The 20884-nt window shown below is 34.8% G+C and overlaps 1 protein-coding gene across 1 annotated transcript; it reads right to left on the bottom strand.

The window, feature by feature from the left end:
- Positions 1–9943: 9943 nt before the first annotated feature.
- LOC110452156 (meprin A subunit alpha-like) lies at positions 9944–19410 on the bottom strand. The gene is made up of 9 exons (XM_021500517.1): positions 19290–19410; positions 14742–14817; positions 13837–13972; positions 13237–13415; positions 12447–12662; positions 12220–12249; positions 11616–11756; positions 10639–10883; positions 9944–10357 (listed from the first exon to the last, which is right to left on the bottom strand). The coding sequence occupies exons 1-9, from the start codon at positions 19353–19355 to the stop codon at positions 10268–10270; spliced, it is 1179 nt and encodes a 392-aa protein (XP_021356192.1). The 5' UTR covers positions 19356–19410; the 3' UTR covers positions 9944–10267.
- Between the last annotated feature and the right edge of the window lie 1474 nt (positions 19411–20884).

Raw genomic sequence — 20884 nt, 5'->3', positions numbered from 1 at the left:
TATGGTAATAACACATAATGTATGANTAACACATAATGTTTGATAATAACACATAATGTATGATAATAACACATAATGTATGATAATAACACATAATGTATGATCTTAACACATAATGTATGATAATAACACATGATGTATGATCTTAACACATAATGTTTGATCTTAACACATGATGTATAATAATACCTCATACTATTAGATCTTAACACATAATGTATGATCATCACACATTCTATTAGATCTTAACACATAATGTATGATAATAACACATGATGTATGATCTTAACACATAATGTATGATCTTAACACATAATGTTTGATCTTAACACATAATGTATGATCTTAACACATTATGTATGATAATAACACATAATGTATGATAATAACACATGATGTATAATATTAACACATAATGTATGATAATAACACATAATGTATGATAATAACACATAATGCATGATAATAACACATAATGTATGATCTTAGCACATAATGTATGATCTTAACACATGATGTATGATCTTAACACATAATGTATTATCTTAACACATAATGTATGATAATAACACATGATGTATAATATTAACACATAATGTATGATAATAACACGTAATGTATGATAATAACACATAATGTATGATCTTAGCACATAATGTTTGATCTTAACACAAAATGTATGATAATAGCACATGATGTATGATAATAACACATGATGTATGATCTTAACACATAATGTATTATCTTAACACATAATGTATGATAATAACACATAATGTATGATCTTAGCACATAATGTTTGATCTTAACACAAAATGTATGATAATAGCACATGATGTATGATAATAACACATGATGTATGATAACACATGATGTATAATAATAACTCATACTATTAGATCTTAACACATACTGTATGATCATCACACATTCTATTAGATCTTAACACATAATGTATGACCATAACACATTCTATTAGATCTTAACACATAATGTATGATCATAACACATTCTATTAGATCTTAACACATAATGTATGATCATAACACACTATTACATCTTAACACATAATGTATGATCATAACACATTCTATTAGATCTTAACACATAATGTATGCTCATAACAAATACTATTAGATCTCAACACATGCTGCAACACATACTATTTGATCTTAACACATATTTGTTTTTATCAAAACACATAATATGCGATCTAAGCACATAATGTACCGTCCAAGTGCATGATGTGTAATCAAAGCACATTTGTAGTAGCCATGCACATAATATGTGATCCAAGTACGAATGTGTCATCTGAGTACATTATCGATATATACGTGGCCCGGTATGTCGGGTACGGGTGCCACATGTACCACATACGGGTGCCACATGTACCACATACAGGCACCACATGTACCACATACGGGTACCACATGTACCACATACGGGCACCACATGTACCACATACCATGTGGCACACGTCATGTTGTTCCTTGTTGCTGTTTAGGTCACAAACTATATCAAACAGAGATAGAATCTTTGATCACAGTAGAAAATGCGGATTAGTGGCAAATAAGTCATGATAGCGATCTAAAAAAATCATTGCGCGAAGTTTCTCAAGTAAAGAAGATATTTTACCATGTCAGTGATACTTGATAATCTGGATACTGTTAACAAGTTAATTCCTATGTTAAATAATTATTTACCGTGCTTTTGTATTTATTCTTGGCGGATAGTTTACATGAGCTGTAGGCGTTTTTTTAGTCCGTTCGTAATAAATCTGTATATTATTGCAGACAATTTCCAAATAAGTGCCGTTTAATCTAAGAACGTTCTACGCCTATGACGCCATTTTGTTTTTGTGACTACACTGATAAAATCAAAACGTGAAATGACAAAGGGTTGTGGGAGAGTGGCGATGTTGTAAACACGGCCGTCTTTTAAATTTCTATTTCTGATATGTCACAGGGAGAAACCAGACGCTGTTCTCAATGAAATTACGCTTTATAAAGTGTCAAAAGTAGCACGTGTCGGGCGCGTGCGACTCGCGCGCAGACCGATGCGTCAATTCCGTGAAAGGAAAATACTTAGTAAATGATTCATTTCCAGAATAAAGAATACGTGATTTGGGTTCAACATATTGTATCCTGGAATATTAGCACCAAGATGTTAGGTTTGCTGTAGACATTAAACACTCAGAGGAAACAATAACACACTTCTGCATTAAGATTTGTCGATTCCTGTTTGTATGTTAAATGTCATAAAAATTCGATAAATTAAAATTCTTAGGTCACGTATTGTTTCTATTTCAATAAAGATAATATGACTAGTATCTAACAAAACAAATGAAACCTACCTTAACCGAACATCGGGCCATGTTTTTGTTCCGATTAAAGAGGTTTTTTTCTTCAGTAATTTGACTTTCAAAAATATATATCTTCATGTATAAGACCTAAATACATATTTGAGTACTTTTATATGTTACGCATTTCTTATACTTGTATTCCATTGCATAATTTTATACAGTATTTTTTATGACGTCATCGGTCTTTTGACCACGTTATATAAGACGTCATCAGTATATGACGTCATCAATAAACAATCTTTCCCTGAAAGACAGAAAAAGTAACGCATTCACAAGGGGTTGGACTCCTCGGTCGGGTGTGAAAGGTCACTAGCTGTCGGGTCGGGGTTGAAAGGTCGCTTGTCGGATCGGGAGGAGAAAGGTTACCTGTCGGGTCGGGGATGAAAGGTTACCTGTCGGGTCGGAGGTGAAAGGTCACCTGTCGAACGACGAGGGTATATATTATTCGGTTCTTTTGATTCTTCACGTATTCAGACCCTCTAAACGATTCATCCAGCACAACAAGGGTGCTTTATAAAAGTTTATAGAACTTGTTCATAATTGTTTTAACATGATTAACGTTAAACATTACGTTGACTATTAGGATAACCACGTCAGCCTAGTGTATCGAGACTGAAGGGAGTATAAAGAATATGAGATTATGCTACAGCAGCAATTTTAAGCCAAAGGGGTGTTGATCAACTCTCGGTAAAAATGAGTGTACCCTCCCTCCCATAACGGTATATCGTTGGGAAGGGGGATTTTTTATTTTTAGCAGTACTCGTATACTCCCCGCTCATATACTATCTTTGGGAGGGATGCATTTTAGCGAGAGTTAATCTGAACCCCTTAATCGCCTGTGATATTACACTCAACCGAATTCCGTTTGGGACCAACAGCTGTTTTAACAAATCCTCGGGTACTCGTGGACCAGTGAGACCTTGATTCGTTCCAACAACACTAAAGGACAAATCAGCTCTCGTTACACCTGGACCCAAGACGACATCCACTCATAATAAAATTCACGAACCATGAAAAAAATGTCCGCGCTAAGGATAAAGCGCTTCCTGTTCCACACGTGGCGCTCACCATGATGTTGTCCCTCGAATACGGGAGAGTGTGCAGGTCTACAGCGACATGAAGCAGTAAACCGATGTTTAATTATGATAGACAATGGAGTCTCCTGGTTTGAAATGAAATTAAACTAAGTCACCAGCAACTGAATAATTAGACAAAAATTATTCATTTCATTGACTCACCAGGTTGATCCTCTGAGTTTTTTCTACTCTATATTATTCATTCGTCCTATGTTAATGAATTGTTTGTTTTTGCTCAAGTACATATTATTTACTTCATAATTGTATTGTCTGCCTGTCTGTTCGTCTGTCTGTGTCATGAGTGTGTCGATTGCTTGTCTTGTCTTTTTGTGTTACACTGTGATTATAATTTGATATTATGTTTTACCTAGCCATCTTTCATTGTGTATATATAACATTAGTTTACATAGGGAAAGAGCGTCCATGATGTGCATGTAACTCGTGGCAAATCCCTTTGCTGTATGTATATCATTTATGACAATAACATATGTATAAATTCAATTATTTAACATCAATATAACTGAGATTATACGAGCTTTTTATACTCAGGAGCGTAGGATATGGATATTTCCAAGCGGTTCTTTAAAATTCGAGGCTTGCCGAGATTTTTTTTCCCAATTTGAATTTTCCGAGGGTGCTATCATCCTTTCTACACCCCTGGGTATGAAAGAGTATTTTCTCCTATTCCAATCGACTGGATAATCTATGAATTTATGAAAAAAGTTTTGACTAGGACTATTTTGAAAATATCAAATTCCTGTATTTTTTTTTTATAAAACATGACTGATACGCGTACGGTTAACACATTATTAAATTAATTTTCAGTTTCATCACATCAGAATTTTGAAATTTCGTGATATCGTGTTAAAATGTTCGATTTGTGACCTCACGCACGTTAAATAGAATGTGGATAGGTCTATTATACACGCCCAGTTGTTCACTTACTTTTGTGACCCTTGCTATGATCACTGTGAGATTATAATGGAAGCGAGGTAACTATGAAATAGATCAATAACGCACTGAACTGCAGCAGATTGGCCTAAGGGACGCAACTCGTACAGAGAAATTTGTTTTTGTTTACTGAAATATCTTTTGAAAAGATAAACACCAGAGTTTATCTATTATTTATAATTGTTAGTTATTAATTAATATTGATAGTAATGACCTTCAAACAGCTTTATTTTCTAAGACCATGTTAACAACTTGAAGGGATTCGCAAAGTGTTTGTCCGTGGTACCAATAATTATTTTTAAATGCTAAAATATATACAGAGGTGTTTAATCATCAATATGCTTGAAAATGATATACACAACCAGTTTAGAACGACAAATGGTGTTAATGTTATCGATTTCAACGAAAAAATTCCAATTGCAAAACGCATCTTACTCTTGACGACCTTTTTAAACCGCGCGGCAATGTAGCCAGTGTAAACCGTTCAACGGGAGGTAACTCGAACGGTAAGATAGATTTTTAGGCGGTCAAACATTTTTTCTACCCTGCCAGGAACTTATAAGCTATCATCAGAGACACACACATTACATAATGTAATATACACTATATATGTCTCTGCTATCATGTACTATTTTTACGTAATCGTATTTATAACCTCTGTTCTTATATATTTCTAATTTGCTTCCTAATTCCGTAAACTGGCTCAACCTGTGTTTTCCAGCTTAGAGTAGCTACATGTAACACCATTCGTTGGAATTTTAAACAAAATTAGTGTTTTGTAGAAATTGTATAATTAACCAATCACAAGAAATCACAGCATTAAGAGTTCATTGTATTTTTCAAATGACGTCAGGGGAATCAAACCACCCTGAGGGAATACTAAACGATTTCATGGAAATAACTTTAATAATCATCCCTTGCGGAAATGTTATGACCCCCAAATAAAATCACCAAGCATACGTAAAGATAGAGGTAGACGTCATCTTGACTATCGAAAGTGGCTTTGGTGACTCATATTTTATTTAAAAGACATACAACAGCTTTCAGATAGTTCACAAGTATAGATATTGATATTTTTTCGAAAAGAGAGTTAAGACATGTTAGGTTATTATAGATACATGTTCTCGAGTTGACTGAAGGTCGACGCAATATAATAGCAAGTGTTTTACTGTAAATAGTTCTTGACACGCTATGCATTGAGTCTGGTTTTCGCGTTCAAATGACCCATCCGGAGACGGGTAAGGACAACCTCGTCTCGGCGCCTCTCTCTCCTTCTCTGTAGCTAGGATGCCATTCACGAATTTAAGGTTTAATAGAGTGTCATTTGTTATCTACACATTGTTTCTTATTTCATGCCACTGTGATCTTAACAAAATGGTTGTAAGTGGTCTAAAATCAGTAATACGAAGTTTAATATCAACAGGTGGTAACAATAGAACTACTTTCTCGGCGCGATCTGCCTTTTCATTAGCTGGTATTCCCACATGTCCCCAGCAAAATGTAATATGACATTTTGAGGTAATATTGTGTAACAATGTTAAGGTTTTTCGAATTTATTTTTGTTTCGAAGACTCTGTAGAACAGACAGAGAATCAGAATAGATAAGGAAATATTCCAGTTATAATGACAAACTAGAGTATTTCAACATATATTCAAACGCGCCATAAGAAGCCCACAGCTTTCAATCGGCGTCATCGCTATATGAACTATATGAACGAGAGTGGAGTTTTCCAGTATTTATTTTTGGTATCTAATGTTGAACAACAATTCTGCTCACGTTAATGTTAGGTTACAAAGTTAATGGTGAAAGTCGACTGATTCTATTTAATTGTTTAATATTTTAAAGAATTGCACAACATATGTCGCCGTCTAGTCGTTTGATTAAAGCAACGGGTGTTATATAGAAACGAAAACCCTGGAAGAAGACAGATGACTACTTGTTTTTCTTCAATTCCTATATTTAAAAACACTTCAAAAACGAAATTGTCAAAGGAAGCCAATTTTTTACAAGATCAAGTGTACAACAAAATCGTAATTTTGGGAAACTATATCATTATAGCAATGAAGGAAAAAGCTGTATTACTATGGTTTAAATATATCCTCTACATACATATACAAATTATTTGATGCTTGCTGGAAGAATGCGATGATTATGCTGTGATTTGTTGTAAATGACATCTACTGTTAGTTGTTAATCTCGTTTCCTGTATCATTCGACTAACCTCGGCTGATTCCGGTACCCTGTTTGATTTGGTACGGAATTTGCCGAGATGTAACGGGTGTTTCCTGTATCATTCGACTAACCTCGGCTGATTCCGGTTCCCTGTTTGATGTAGGTACGGAATCTGCCGAGATGTGACGGGTGTTTCCTGTATATCATTGAACCGCTGAACATGTGAAGATAAAGTTACGAAAAATACAAAGGAATAGGAATATAACTTTTCAATTCTCGAGGAAAACGTTTCCCATCAATATTCAATATTCATCGCCTGATTAGTGTAACGGTATTGTCCTTATCCAGCACTCGAACGCAATTAACTTTGTTTATGTGTACTACGTCATCCATCTCTGTGAACGCTGGGTTGTATTTTATGAATACACAAGATCGCCTCCCTGCACACAGGGACCTGATAAATTGTTACAGCTATATTTGGACCTAAACTAAGGTGTACAGAGTAATCCTTAAAACATGTTAAATTACTCTGAACACCTTTGTTTTAGTTCAACATATTCCGTCTTTGCGTATTGCAGAGTTATCTTCTCTTGGGAGCAGGTATTGATTGTTACGTCATTGGTTTGTGCGAGAAAATTACATCGTTTTCTCAAAAATTGATGACGTTACTCTCACAAACAAGTGACGTAACAATCAATACCTGCTCCCAAGAGAAGATAACTCTGCAATACGCAAAGACGAAATGGCCGCTGTAACAAATTATAAGGTCCCTGTGTCCCTGCAGTGTTTAAACAAACAACGCCACAATTAGTAACTATCAATTATAGAAAACTGATGCACAATTTAGTTTAAGGAAATTGTATGGTAAAGGACTATATATGGTTTGGGCGTGCTTTTGCCTCCAAATGCATCAAAATTCAAAACCTTTAAATGAACTTTCAAACGACTGTTTCTTTAATTTAGAATACTTCCCAAATACTGTCATGAACATATCTATTTGTATTTCTAATTACTGTTGCCACGGTAACAAGTTCGGATTTGCATTTTGAAAAATTTGAATATTCAGTGAACATTGTCATATTTTGCATAGTTTACTCCAGGAAACTATAAAGCTTATAATTATACTTAAACAAATTTGATACCAAAGGATAATGTGAAGGCACCTGTAGTACATCTTGAGGAGAAATATACAGTTTGTTCAAGAGTGCGCTCTATGGTAGCTCAGCGAAAACCTGTCAAAATTGCTTGAATATTCAAATTTCATGATTTATGCAAATATTAATTGGTTACCATGGCAGCCATGATTGAAAACACAAATAAATGTTTACATAATAGTACCGGGGAAGTATGCAAAAATAAAGAAATAGTCATTTGAAAGTTGTATTGAAGATTTTTAATTTTGATTGATTTGGGGGCCAAAAAAGGTCCAAACTATATATAGTCCTTATTAGAATGTTTTCTAAATGTAGGAATTAATGTTTTAAAGTACAATTAGTATCACTAAAGTGTAAGTATTACGGTCTATAACTCTGAAATAGACTTCTCAGTTGATAAATGTAAATTAAATGAGGTACATGTGTTTAAGATGCTCAAGTTTTTTTCCTAGTTAGTATTCTCGGTGTTTAATACGTTATGTGATTCTCCATAGACACTTTTGAGTTTTGGTTTCAAAGGTATTAATTCAAACTGCATGATTTTTAATATTTGAAAGAATTGACACATTTTTGATTAGCCTCTCGTAATCTGAATATTGAAACAAGTCGTTATCAAATCAAACATCGTGCAAATAGACATTACATCTGCAGAAATATAAAATGTTTCTTTCCATTTCAACCTAAAATGCCTATATTTCAAACATAACGAAATCGTCTGATTAAACAATACGGTACTGCAAGGTAAAGTATATTAAACTAGTTTAATATTTAAAAGCTGAAAGACAATAAAATTTGAGAAACTCTACTTTTATAGTAACGATGGTGAGAAAACCTGCTTTGCTATGGTTTATATGACGACTCCTGGGAGGCTGGGATTAGCATGTTATCGTGATGGATTCTATTGTTTTGTTGCACTATACACATATTGAATTTTAATCGATGTATCAATTTGACGATAAGTCCTCATTAACCATAGATAAAGGAATAAAAGAGTATCAAATATCGCGATTGGGGCAGCAAATCAATTTGGTCTCTCCAGTGTCATATATAAAGAAACCTTTTGGTGATAAAAAAGAAGCTTTAAGTAAGATTTCTTTCCGTAAATCGAGTTTTTGCCCTGTTTTTGTAAATACGTTTGAAGGAAACGAAATATTAAAACATCATTAAATACGGTGCTAAACCATCCATCACTTTATGGGCCCAACTAATGATACACGTCTGTGCCGTCATATTAATCTCAAAGGGAGATTACTCTTGCTTTGAGAAGGAATTTTATCAATTAGGTGAAACAGGCAGGTGTTTTGGAGTGTTTGTATTTTCTATCCTTTCGGCATAGCTTTGGCACGTTCTCCCAGACGCTTAATTAATTAATAGTAAATAACCTCGTCCAACAGCTCAAAATTGATTTAACGCAAGATTAATATATGATTAAACAAATTTAAAACGAAAACTAAAACTGACTTGAAGTACCCCCTCCCCCCGTGCAATTCATGTGTTATTCAGTGTTATTTTTTAATTGGCTTTGCGGCCCATAGCTTAGACACTCATTCTGATGATGTGCGCTCAAACTCACTTCGCAACATTAATGATGTGTAGATCTCCACCCCTGACGTTTTATTTACTTTCAAAGATTCATTTCCAACATCAATAATTCTGTAAAAATGCACCGTAATGTGTAATTTTTATGGAATACTGTATTTGAAAATGACTTACTCGGATATTTTAAAATAGTGACAAGTGTATTTTATTTTCTCCCACAGCCACTTTAGGTTTCTTTACTTCCCACGCATAAGATAAATTAGATAAACCTGCTAAGAGTTGGTAAACGTTTCGGCTACCCACTTGTGGGTAACACCCTGGACGCTATTTCATTGGTCAATCTTCTTATCATAAATTCAATTAGCAATGCTATGTGACGTCATAGTTCATGGTATTAATTTCCCCGATTGGAAACAGGAAGAATGAATTTTGGAAACAGGAAGAATGAATTTTGGAAACAGGAAGAATGAATTTTGGAAACAGGAAGAATGAATTCCAATGATGAACTTATAATATTTTGCGGGATATAAAGGTCCAAATACTCGTAATGGTTGTATACCATGTACGTCTTACTCTCATACGTTTATTTTCAAATTGTAAAAGACACTCGGTACATTTTGTGTCTTTAACAAAAATTTGAAGCTTATCAGAAGTATTATGTTCCAGGTACATGAAAACAATAACACCGTTTGTGAACGAACATATACTTTATTCGGAAACTAACGAGACAAACACGATGGTTTCACAAATGTACCCCTATATATTTTGTAGGAAGCCTTACAAAAAGACCTATGGACAAGCCGTACGGATGCATGAAATCAGTCAGACATACAGAAACACGCCCTAAAGAAATTCAATGATGAATAAAAAAGATATATAGAATAGTCTAAGAAAATTCGAAAAATCATATATGAATGTTTCAACTCCGATTCAACCTGGTGAACATGAACTGAATCACTCCATCACAATGCACACTATGAGAAAAACAATCCGCAAAATAATAATGTTTAAATTATACAAGGCATTTTCCTCTGAGGATGTACACGTCATCAATGGCGATGTCTCCGAGGTCACTTCCGCCGGTCATAGCTTCGAGTACGAACTAGAGAAAAATAAGACGAAATAATTAATTGACAACTAAAAAATATTTTGGATATCAAATAATTAAAATAATGTAAAATAATAACAACAGTCCTATTGCAATGAAAAATACTTCAATTTGAAATTGGTTTTGATATCTGTGGCATTGAGCTATTTAAACCAACTCAGTACCATACTGTGGAAATATAACAATATGACCCAAATGAGTTTGTCATCAAGCAGTCATGTTTTAGAAAATATAAATATATGTACGATAATTGATCATTTGAATTGTATGCTCACCTTAAAATTGTCTGGACTAGATATGGTTTCACTATATCTGTGCCACAGATTTCCTTGGTTTCCTTCTATTTCTGCCAAGACTTCATCATTTCCGCCCATTCTGCGGACCAGTCTTGCCTTCCTGACGTCACTTCCGTACATGTAGTAATGGAATCGCATGCAATAATCTCCGGCCGGTAGTTCTGGGCTGATAAGTCTGGTTGCGGAGTTGTGGTGGTTCTTGGCTCCAGCCAGAGCGTAGTAACCTGTAAAATTATACAGTTATATATCAACAATACCAGCTTACATTTCAACTTTTATAAATGATCGAATCAAACAGTATTTTAAAAGGTTTCTAAGTTTTCCTGCAATCTTGATAAAAGGCAAACCGAATGTTGTAAACTCTATGCCAAAAACGCCATTTTTGTTTTTGCAAACATATCATCTGCTCATTGACCTACGAACTAGGATGTGATCAAGCGGTATATAAGAACCTCGAATTATAAATTAGTAAGATGAGTAAACATATAGTTGTTAAGTTCAAATAACGCGAGGAGAGAGATAAAGATTTAAAAAAGAACATTTGAATTTTAATATATGATGTCTGTTCCGTCCACGGAAGTAAATTACATGTTTACCACAGTCAATAAATTAACCTTCAAGAAGAAAAAAACCCCCAAAAAACCCATCGATATGCCAATAAAACCGTAATACGAACCAAACATTGATTAAACTAGGACAACAAATAAACACGGGGAAGCTTTACATGGAGATCATTGAAAAAGTACAAAGAAAATAAGACCTTCCGTGCCTGAAGGGTCGCCTTTATCTCTAAACCTAAACGGGGTGGAAACTAGCTTACCCAAAGTATATGTGATGGGATCAAACAGATTATTTTATGTATTCTCTATGAATCTAACAGATGTCTACAATGTTCTATACAGAAATCCGAATGCTCCCTGTACAAAGGCTTGTGGTATGGATGGCTGGGTTCTTACCGATTCCGCTGCTGAAGTCAGCCTGGGGTCCTGTCTCTTCACTTGATGACTGTCCCATGTGTCTCTCCAGGTCAAAGTCGTCAGCGGTATCTTGTTCCCAGTCACAGAAGTTAAACTCGAAGGTACATTTTGAAATCATTCCTGAAAAATAAAAAAAATAAAAAATTGTAATTTTCTATCCCAGTTTTAAATTGTTTCACTCATATTGGCATTCGCAGTTATGTAAATCTTTATTAAGTTGCTGAAGATATGTTTGTTGCACTTTTAGCTGGAGTTCCACTGCGGCAGTATCCACGAAATTTCTAATGATTATGCTCTCTTTCGTTCTCCGCACCGTTGGAATATGTCACGCTATCTTGTGAATGATACAAGAAGAATAGCTGGATACAATTATGAACTCAAAGAGATTTGCGCGAAATTTCGAGTATGCTGCAGCAGCGACAACTCAGAAGATTGGCACGCGATTAAGACGCAATTAGTCATATCGTTTTCAAGGAGCTGAAAATTTGTTTGTTTTCACAAAAATGCTTATTCTTCGTCTGGTATTATACGAATTAAAACAAAGGTGAATGCTTCCTGTAAAATATTAATTAATCATCTTTACCTGACAGAAGGTCGAGTCTGTTGCTGGTATCTGAAAATAGAAAACAAAGAAAATTTAGACCAACCGCTAAATTTTAAAGAAAGAAATGCCTATAAATTCCCGAAAGAGGTAGAAAAAACGAAATAAGCCAATGACGTCAAATTGCTAAAATATATTATACAAAATCTGTAATTATTTTATTTTTTGGGCGAATAATTATGAAAAGTAATTGCTTTGTAACTTCTTACCGGTGCCGCATTCGTAGATCCTCTGGAGGTTGCTAACATCGAAGCTACTGAGGCTGACTTTCCAGGGGAAGACCTGACTCTCATATCTGGCCTGGATGGTGGGCTTTGATGGGTCCTTGGCGTAGGCATAAGGATAGAAGAAGGTGATTGACTTAAAGTCGAATGGGTAGTTGTAAAACGTGGTGGTGTTTCCGATCTTGAAGTATTTTTGATCTTCTATAATAGGGAAGAAAAAAGAACAAGCATACAAAACTGGTTCTTAAAATGACGAAAATAATAAATAAACAAATGTAATACCATATATAAGAGGAGGAAAGAAATGATCAATTTCAATTCTACAATTATAAATTTACATAATTTTGAAGAGTAAATCTTTCAGCAACAATTCTACTTGTACATAAAACTTATGATACTTTGATTATTGTATTATGCTTCACGTGCTATCTATTTTCGTTTTGAGAACAGTAGATCGTGGGAGATCATGAATTCAAATATTGCGATTTTGTCAATAACTTCAAAACGTTAAAATCACTTTATTGTCTTATAAGTTCATTTTTGTTTCGCAAATTATCAAAGCCTTGCGTTTTTTCTTGAGGGAAAAAGTCAAATCTATAAAATTTTAGCGAACATTACTTTCTTAACAATATAAGTTGTATTCAAGTACATCTGTACGTTCTTTCTGTAATTAATTCTTATTAAATATTCATGTATTTGAATAAATGATATTATCTCTCGCACAAATAAGTATATCGCCATCATTAAGAACGTTGTATTATAAAGAAAGACGTACTCTCAGCAATGTTGTCCATGTTGACTGTGACGTAATTTTCACGGTCAGGACGACGGAACTCATTGTAGAAGCCTAGGGTGTAGACAAGGAGCTGCATAATATCAGCCTTGGCCATGTTGGGGTACAAATGGATGGTCTGAGCGCCGCCAGACATTCCGGGCTCACCGTCACCAGACACACTACAAAATATACAGACTATATCATATACACTTCCTGTAAACGTACATATTTTAGTGGTATCATAATTTTAGTGCTTTACGTGCTTTAGATAATTAATTTATATTGGCGATTATTGAACTTACTCTATAGAGTTTTCTATTGCATATATTGAGAATGCGCTATTTTATCAATGGCTAATCTGGGGAAAAAATCGATAAAACGCTAAAATAAGTGTCCGCTAAATAAAGTTCTCTTACAGTATCAACTGGCTATGAATGTTATCTCACAAGATGTAAAAGATTGGTACCCTTTCTTTTATGGTTTATTATGTGATATTTGAGTGTGCATCTATCAAGAACATCGATCAAATGCAGGACTGAATGTAAAATTAACAGAAAAAAACGTCAGAAGATATGAATATTGGATAAGCCTGTTACTTACCCAGGGACGACCGTGAAGAGGGCGTAGTTATCCTCATTGCTCCTTGGCACGAAGGCCAGACAAGACCTGGACGCACTGAATGTGCTCATCTGAACCTCCTGCATTGATGCCAAAATTTTCTCCAATGTGAATCCATCTGAAAGATTTGTCGTCAGCAGGATTAAAATAAAATATAACATAATACACAATATATATCAACATCTAATACGGTATGATAGAGTTAATTTCCTTATCAGGCAAAGATTCTGGGAATTATTGGGTAGCAAAGGAAAGCACACGTCGGTATATTTGTCAAATAATTCGGGACATTACATGGTAGATAGTACCTTTCGCTTTTGTTATCTCCCTTGGTATCAAATATGAACCGATCTTAAAGGTAAAACATCGACAATCTATTAATAGACTTAAACCTGAGTGTTGATCACCCCTCCTCTTATTTTTGCAGACTAAGCATACCCTAAGTATAGTTGTATTGTCAGTGTTCTGTTGTTACAACCACAACACAACCTTACCTATGATTGGGTATGAAAGTCGATGTCCTAATGTCGTAGACAAAGTCTAATATTACCTTAAATTGGGTATGATTGTCGATGTACTTATGCCATAGACCCAGTCTAATCTTACCTATAATATGGTATGATTGTCGATGTACTTATGTTGTAGACCCGGTCCAACTTTACATTTAACTGGGTATGATTGTCGATGTTCTAATGTCATTGACCCAGTCTAACTCTACCTATAATTGGGTATGATTGTCGATGTACTTATGCCATAGACCCAGTCTAATCTTACCTATAATATGGTATGATTGTCGATGTACTTATGCCATAGACCCAGGTTAATCTGACCTATGATTTGGCATGATTGACGATGTATTAATGCCATAGACCCAGTCTTATCCTTACCTATGCTTTTGTCGAACACTACTGGTACAACACCAAATGGCCACAATCTATTCTTATCTGTCAGGATGTTGCGTTTCTGCAAGAAAAAGAAAGCAGGGATAAGTTTTACAGTATTCAGCTTTGCAAAAGCAAATTGATTTCCAGAAAGCAAAGCTACTTTACCCATCGTAGCTGTACAATTAATGTTTTGATAGTATTAATAATGAAGAGTTGCATGAGTTGAATACATGTTACAGTAACAACATAGGGTTTCCACAGATGCAGGTCGATGACGATTATAACACGTGTATGGTTGCCATCACGATCACATAGGAAAATATGACGATGTTTTTTTTTATTAAGTTCATTAATGTGCCTTTTTATTTCGTTGTCACAAGCCGAGTTCTCGCTACGAGGTGGTGCCTTTACTTCGATTTGACCTCGATAAACATGGCGAGTGTCACTGATGAAGCTAGAGACGCTTACCATCATGAAACATCTGGTGTTATTCACCTTGTACTCTTTAAATGGCTCCATGGAAATCTTTCCTTTGTTCATGTCTTGCCCTAATTTTATTGAATTTGATCTTGAATAACTATTTCGTTGTAACTTTTGTATTTTTTCCTAATTCTATGAACCCTCAAATGGCTTAATGAATTCTAGTGTTGAGCTCTTTCCGAAATAAAATTCGTGTAACGATAAGGAAACTTTGTATTAGCTATGTATTGTTTTACAGTCTATCGACAAGTTTGATTTTGTTTGTTCGTTCGTTCGTTACGTCCTTTTAACAGCTATTGGCATATTAGGACGTTGCAGATTGTTGAAGTGGAGGAAAAAGTGAATACCCGGATAAAATGTACTCCGGCTAACAGTATGACCACCGACACGCTTCCATTCGGGCCAACATGAGTAATGTATTATACCTTGCAATAACCTATATAATGCTAAGTATACAATTAATACAGTTTATATTCAATTTAATGCAAGTCGAAATCAAAATAAAGTCATGGGTGGCAGTTGAAGACAGAACGTAGAAGTATTGGTGCAAGTGAGACACTCTTATGCTAATCTTACCGGATATTAAATCTGACCTACTTCCGGTCCGTCAGCAATCTATGGATAACGGTTACCAAAAGTGGGCGTCTTGTCCTCCAAATACAGTATTTAATGCTTAACAAACATTTATGTATTTTAAAATGATCTTATTATAATGCAATATTTTCATTCATCTTAATTAATAATATCTTCAAGAATGTTCTAAGAAATTGAACCGTGTTAATTGTTGTTAAGAACGCCTCTAAGTAAGAAACACAGAGCATTGTATTTCATTCTTTAAAGCTGTTAATGCGTTTCGGGTTAGTTTGCTTCGTGTCAGAGGAGGTTATGATCACCGAGGCGCTGCTCTTATCGGTTACTTTGTTCATTGACTTAATTAGGTAGCTTTACAAACGTTCCACCAATGTACCCGATAATTGATAAGTGCAAGTAGTATATGATACACAACTAGAAACTTGCCTGTATGGCCAATACACTTTAAGCTTGTGAAGATAATTTAAGGGTCTGCTGGGTAATTCATCTTATCATTTTCTATTAGACATTTGGATTTTCGAACACCGACACTGACGCCAACTCTATGACTGACTACTATAAGGGCTTCTACATTACAAGATGCCACCATTTACATATCAACTTCAAATTTAAGACAAACTTAAACCTTTGTTTGGATTTACTCTGCTGGTGTCACTCGATGACAAACACCATTCGGGATCACCTGGTCTTATTATCCTCGTAATGTTTTTGGATTATCCATACTAATCTTGCCTTTGTACATTTTTTGCACATCGATATTGAGATAGAATTACGTTTTATTTCACACTTCGAGATTATCTTGTTATTTTTTAGGACAAGATAGGATTGTATATAAGACAGGTTCAGTTGACAAACTGTACAGAAGGGTCTAATTACAAAGTTTGTTGATGCATATTAGAGATTATGTAATGTTCGGTTAATAAGTGTGGAAACGAACTGATCTAGAGTTATAACGTTCAAAAATGTGTTATTCTTATCGGTCTAAACATCATTAGCAAGAGTTTTTTTGTTTCGGAAAACGACAGCCGAAGATGGATATTGAGTACCGGATTAGTTTATGGTAAAAGAATGGGGGAATGTATTTTAGCATAATAGTATCCTACATAATTTATAAATTTAATTTTTTTATGTATGTAGAACTGTGTTATTGGTCGAATGTAGGAAATTCTGGATAACATTGATGTTAAGGAAATTTTCGACAAAAATGACCTTGACACCACCCTCTGAGAGAACTGTATGACGAACCGACTGTTTTCGTACCTGAGTGATAGAAGCATGTGACACAGTTTGAGGTATGACCTAGTGGCCACTTATCTAGATACCGGTGTATCCACACAACAGAGGGAGGAGGTCGGACTGGAACGACCCGGGTCGATACCACAGATAGTTAACACTATCCGAACATGACATTATTCAATGCTTTATAGCATTTTGGATGCTAAAAGAAGTGCAGCACAATAAATGTACTTTCAAGCATGCATCGATGTGATCTGGATATAAAGACAAAAGTAGACTAATACAACTGGTATCATAGTATATTGTATTATGAAGAACAATTTAAAAAAAATCTATGTCAGAATACGTATTCTATGACGACTTAATTCCTACACAAATCTATGTCAGAATACGTATTTTATGACGAATTAATGGCTACACAAATCTATGTCAGAATACGTATTCTATGACGACTTAATTCCTACACAAATCTATGTCAGAATACGTATTTTATGACGAATTAATGGCTACACAAATCTATGTCAGAATACGTATTCTATGACGACTTAATGCCTACACAAATCTTTCTATCTTTGACTGGGACTACTATGCTGAAACTCTCATTTTTCAATTAATGAAATTTATTTGTCATTCAACAATCCCAGTTTCCGTGAGAACTTAACTATAAGTCTAATTTAAATCGCAGTTTCGCCAGTATCAGTATATTACACAACTAGAGATTTTTAATATACAACTTTATTTAATGGTACGATGTCCAATCGAATTTGCTTCATACCAGGAAAACATACGGCATTCCAAAGGGTGTTTTTACCCCAAGAATGCTACTATCTTTCAGAAGAAGAATTAATGATATATGAAACAAATTCTTATTTCTTGATAATCAAACATATCTATTTAACATCTCTCGACTTATGCGGAGTCAGCAGTGCCGGGTAAAATACGTGCTCTAGATACCTACGCTCTGTCTCCTGATAATCAAATAAAAAAAATAGCTCTCCGACTTTGAAGGTCACCGATAAGTTATCTGGTCGCCGAGTGAGTTATTGACTGGGGCAAGTGATATGTCAGACAGTCACTGTGTCTGGGGCACTCATGCCGTTCTTACAGGTGCGTGGCATAGTGAAATTGGTGAAATGCTTCATTTCCATTAAAAAATTGACAACAGATCTTATTATCATAGGAAAATTAAGTTTTTAAATTTAAATTATTATTTTTTCTTGCCTCAACTTACCATAAAAAAGTTTCTGAGATGAAAATATTAATTGGATGGAACAGACACTATACAAAATTATAATAAATTAAGTTTTGTTTGAAAAGATAAAAAAATATGCGAAGGAAACTTTTGACGGAATAAGGTGAATACTCAGTAAAAAAGCTGCCTAAGACTACTTTCAAGTAAGTACCACTTAAAAATGTAGTATGTTGATGCAGAGAGCCAAAAAAGTAAAACATTTTTTTTACCATACCATATTGCTGTTTTGTCTAATAGTACTCATCAGTGGTGCTAATCTCAATTGCTCCGAAACATATTTAGACTCGTTCCTCGAGTTATAACGACCTAGTTGTTTATCAAGGTGACATAGATTATGTACACTCTAACATTGCAAGGTATCCAAGCATCACCGATGACACAATTCACTTACTCTATATGAAGAGTAACTATCAAGGTTTGAATAATTGGTCCCGTCAATGAGAGATTTCAGCTTTTCCAAATAATTGACTATTCCTTGTTAATATGTAATCATTAAATTAATATGCTAAAGTTTATCAACATATAAACGACAAATAATGTAAGCAAGTCAACGAATAAATCAATCTAAGTAAAGACTATCTATTCACAAACTGTACATGATGCAGCTGAGAAAAACATGTTCCTTGTATGTCTTTAGTAAATATAAGTATATCAATAAACTAGTTTTAGCATACATATTTATTCATGTTATTTGAAACATTCTGTAGTTGTAGGAGAAACGCATTCTAACATGTTATTCCGATTTGCAATAGACAATATCGTTAAAAATAAAAGTATGATAGGAAGTTCACGATTGGATAAAACATCGTGAAATTTAATACAAAATATTTCAGAAGAAAAATCTAATAATGAAATATTGCTTTTGCAACAAACAAGAGCGCTTGATGCATAGGACATGCAACACAATATGCACGGTTACTTCACTAATTGAATATGCAATATTAAAATAATTAACCTAAATTAAGTGTAGTTATCTGTTAACTAACACTAACCTGTCTCTGGGGTACGGCGAGACAGCATGACGTGAGTGCCAAGATGAGGATCAGTCGAGCGTCCATGGTTAGCGTGTGGTGACTTCAGGAGATCTGGGCACTGTGTCAAAGAGACCGGCACTTTTAAAACTTCGGAACACGTGGTACGTTAGGCTCTTGTCCTATCAGAAGAAACTCACGAGCGTACATCAGTCCAACGGGAATTCAGGTTATCATGTTAATTGGAACTCTTATCATTCGTTGTCATGACCTTTGGTTTTCGCGCGTAAAATGTTTGGCGACACAACGTAGACGCCCGAGAAACTGTTTCAAGTAGACCAGTGTGAAAAATGTTATTGGGTTTTGAAGTTATGTCTTGTTAGCTTCATTTGAATAAATTTATGTCAACAAAAAACCTGTCTACTGCCGTGAAATATACAACATGATATATGTATACATAATATCACAATAGTACACATCACACAAGTGTCTGTAGAAAAAGATAACTTGTAACCTGTTAATTGGAAAGCCGTTTCTAAAATAATTTAATATTCACTTCAAACTAACAAGTCTTGTCTTTGAAAAGAATTTGAACAGGAGTTAGTCACAGTGCGATTGTCGTCATATATGACACAATATTTTTTTGTCTTTCCTTTAGGTCAGTCCCAATATACGTCACCAAGTACAATACACTTATGCTATGGAACTGTGAAGTTTACGAATTGAGATAAGAATTTTCACTTCCTATGCTGGTCTTTTTTCCAAGGACAATCATAATATAAAATGTTGTATTAAAGTAATACAGATATAGTGGAAAATTTCATCAACGTTATACATTACATTAGCATTCAAATCACGACAGAGTTAGCATGGGAGTTGTACAATTATTCGTTGATCTGCATAACAAAACGCCATTGATACAGTTGTGTCCATTTGCACATCGTAACAATGCGGATACAATGTTTAATTTCTTATTTTATCCCTTGTTTTACGTAGCTTTGTTGCTTTAACATGACGCTAATGAACCGTTCGTTACAAAAAAAAACACTTTCCTTGAATTGGCGGGAGACATCACGACCCTTTCCACTTGTATTGTAGGAAATACTCTTGCTCCTTCGCTGCACCAAGCATCACATCTATTTTATGGAACGCAATGTCCCTTCCCTTTTCGGCATTCAGTGTCAGAAAGAATGTAGGAACGCTCTTAATCCTTTTGTTTTATGAACCCATCGTCACAGGTAACATAGGAAACGGTATTTACCCTTCGTGGAACAAATTGTAGCCGTCTTGTAAGAAGATTCAATGTCAAGTATTGGAGAAAAACACTGACCCTTCGATACAACATCCTGTCCCTTCTATGCACCTAGTGTCACAAGTATAGAAGGACACGCTCTTGCCCGTTGCCTTTAAGGGGTTCAGTGCCAAGTATTGTAGAACACGACATTGATCCTTCGAACATCCAGAGTCACAACTTTGTAGGAAATGCCCTTGCGTCTTCAGTGTTCTTGATTTTGCCGGGGATCATGCTGACGTTCCTTTTGATTTAACGGTATTTATGTTCTTGTTGCTTTTTTCGTCTTAAAATCTGAATTTTGTTTGGTACGTGTACTTTGGGG

This window comes from Mizuhopecten yessoensis, unplaced genomic scaffold (assembly GCF_002113885.1).
Source record: "Mizuhopecten yessoensis strain PY_sf001 unplaced genomic scaffold, ASM211388v2 scaffold6443, whole genome shotgun sequence".
Classification (NCBI taxonomy): domain Eukaryota; kingdom Metazoa; phylum Mollusca; class Bivalvia; order Pectinida; family Pectinidae; genus Mizuhopecten; species Mizuhopecten yessoensis.
The sequence above is the reverse complement of the archived record's forward strand: the minus strand, read 5'-3'. Positions and strand labels throughout refer to the sequence as shown.

Coding starts and splice junctions, on each gene's coding strand:
- LOC110452156 (XM_021500517.1), bottom strand. CDS start 19,355: ATGGACGCTCGACTGATCCTCATCTTGGCACTCACGTCATGCTGTCTC. Junction 11,757..12,219: donor CAGACTCGACCTTCTGTCAG/GTAAAGATGATT, acceptor TTTATTTTTCAG/GAATGATTTCAAAATGTACC. Junction 10,884..11,615: donor TGACTTCAGCAGCGGAATCG/GTAAGAACCCAG, acceptor ATAATTTTACAG/GTTACTACGCTCTGGCTGGA.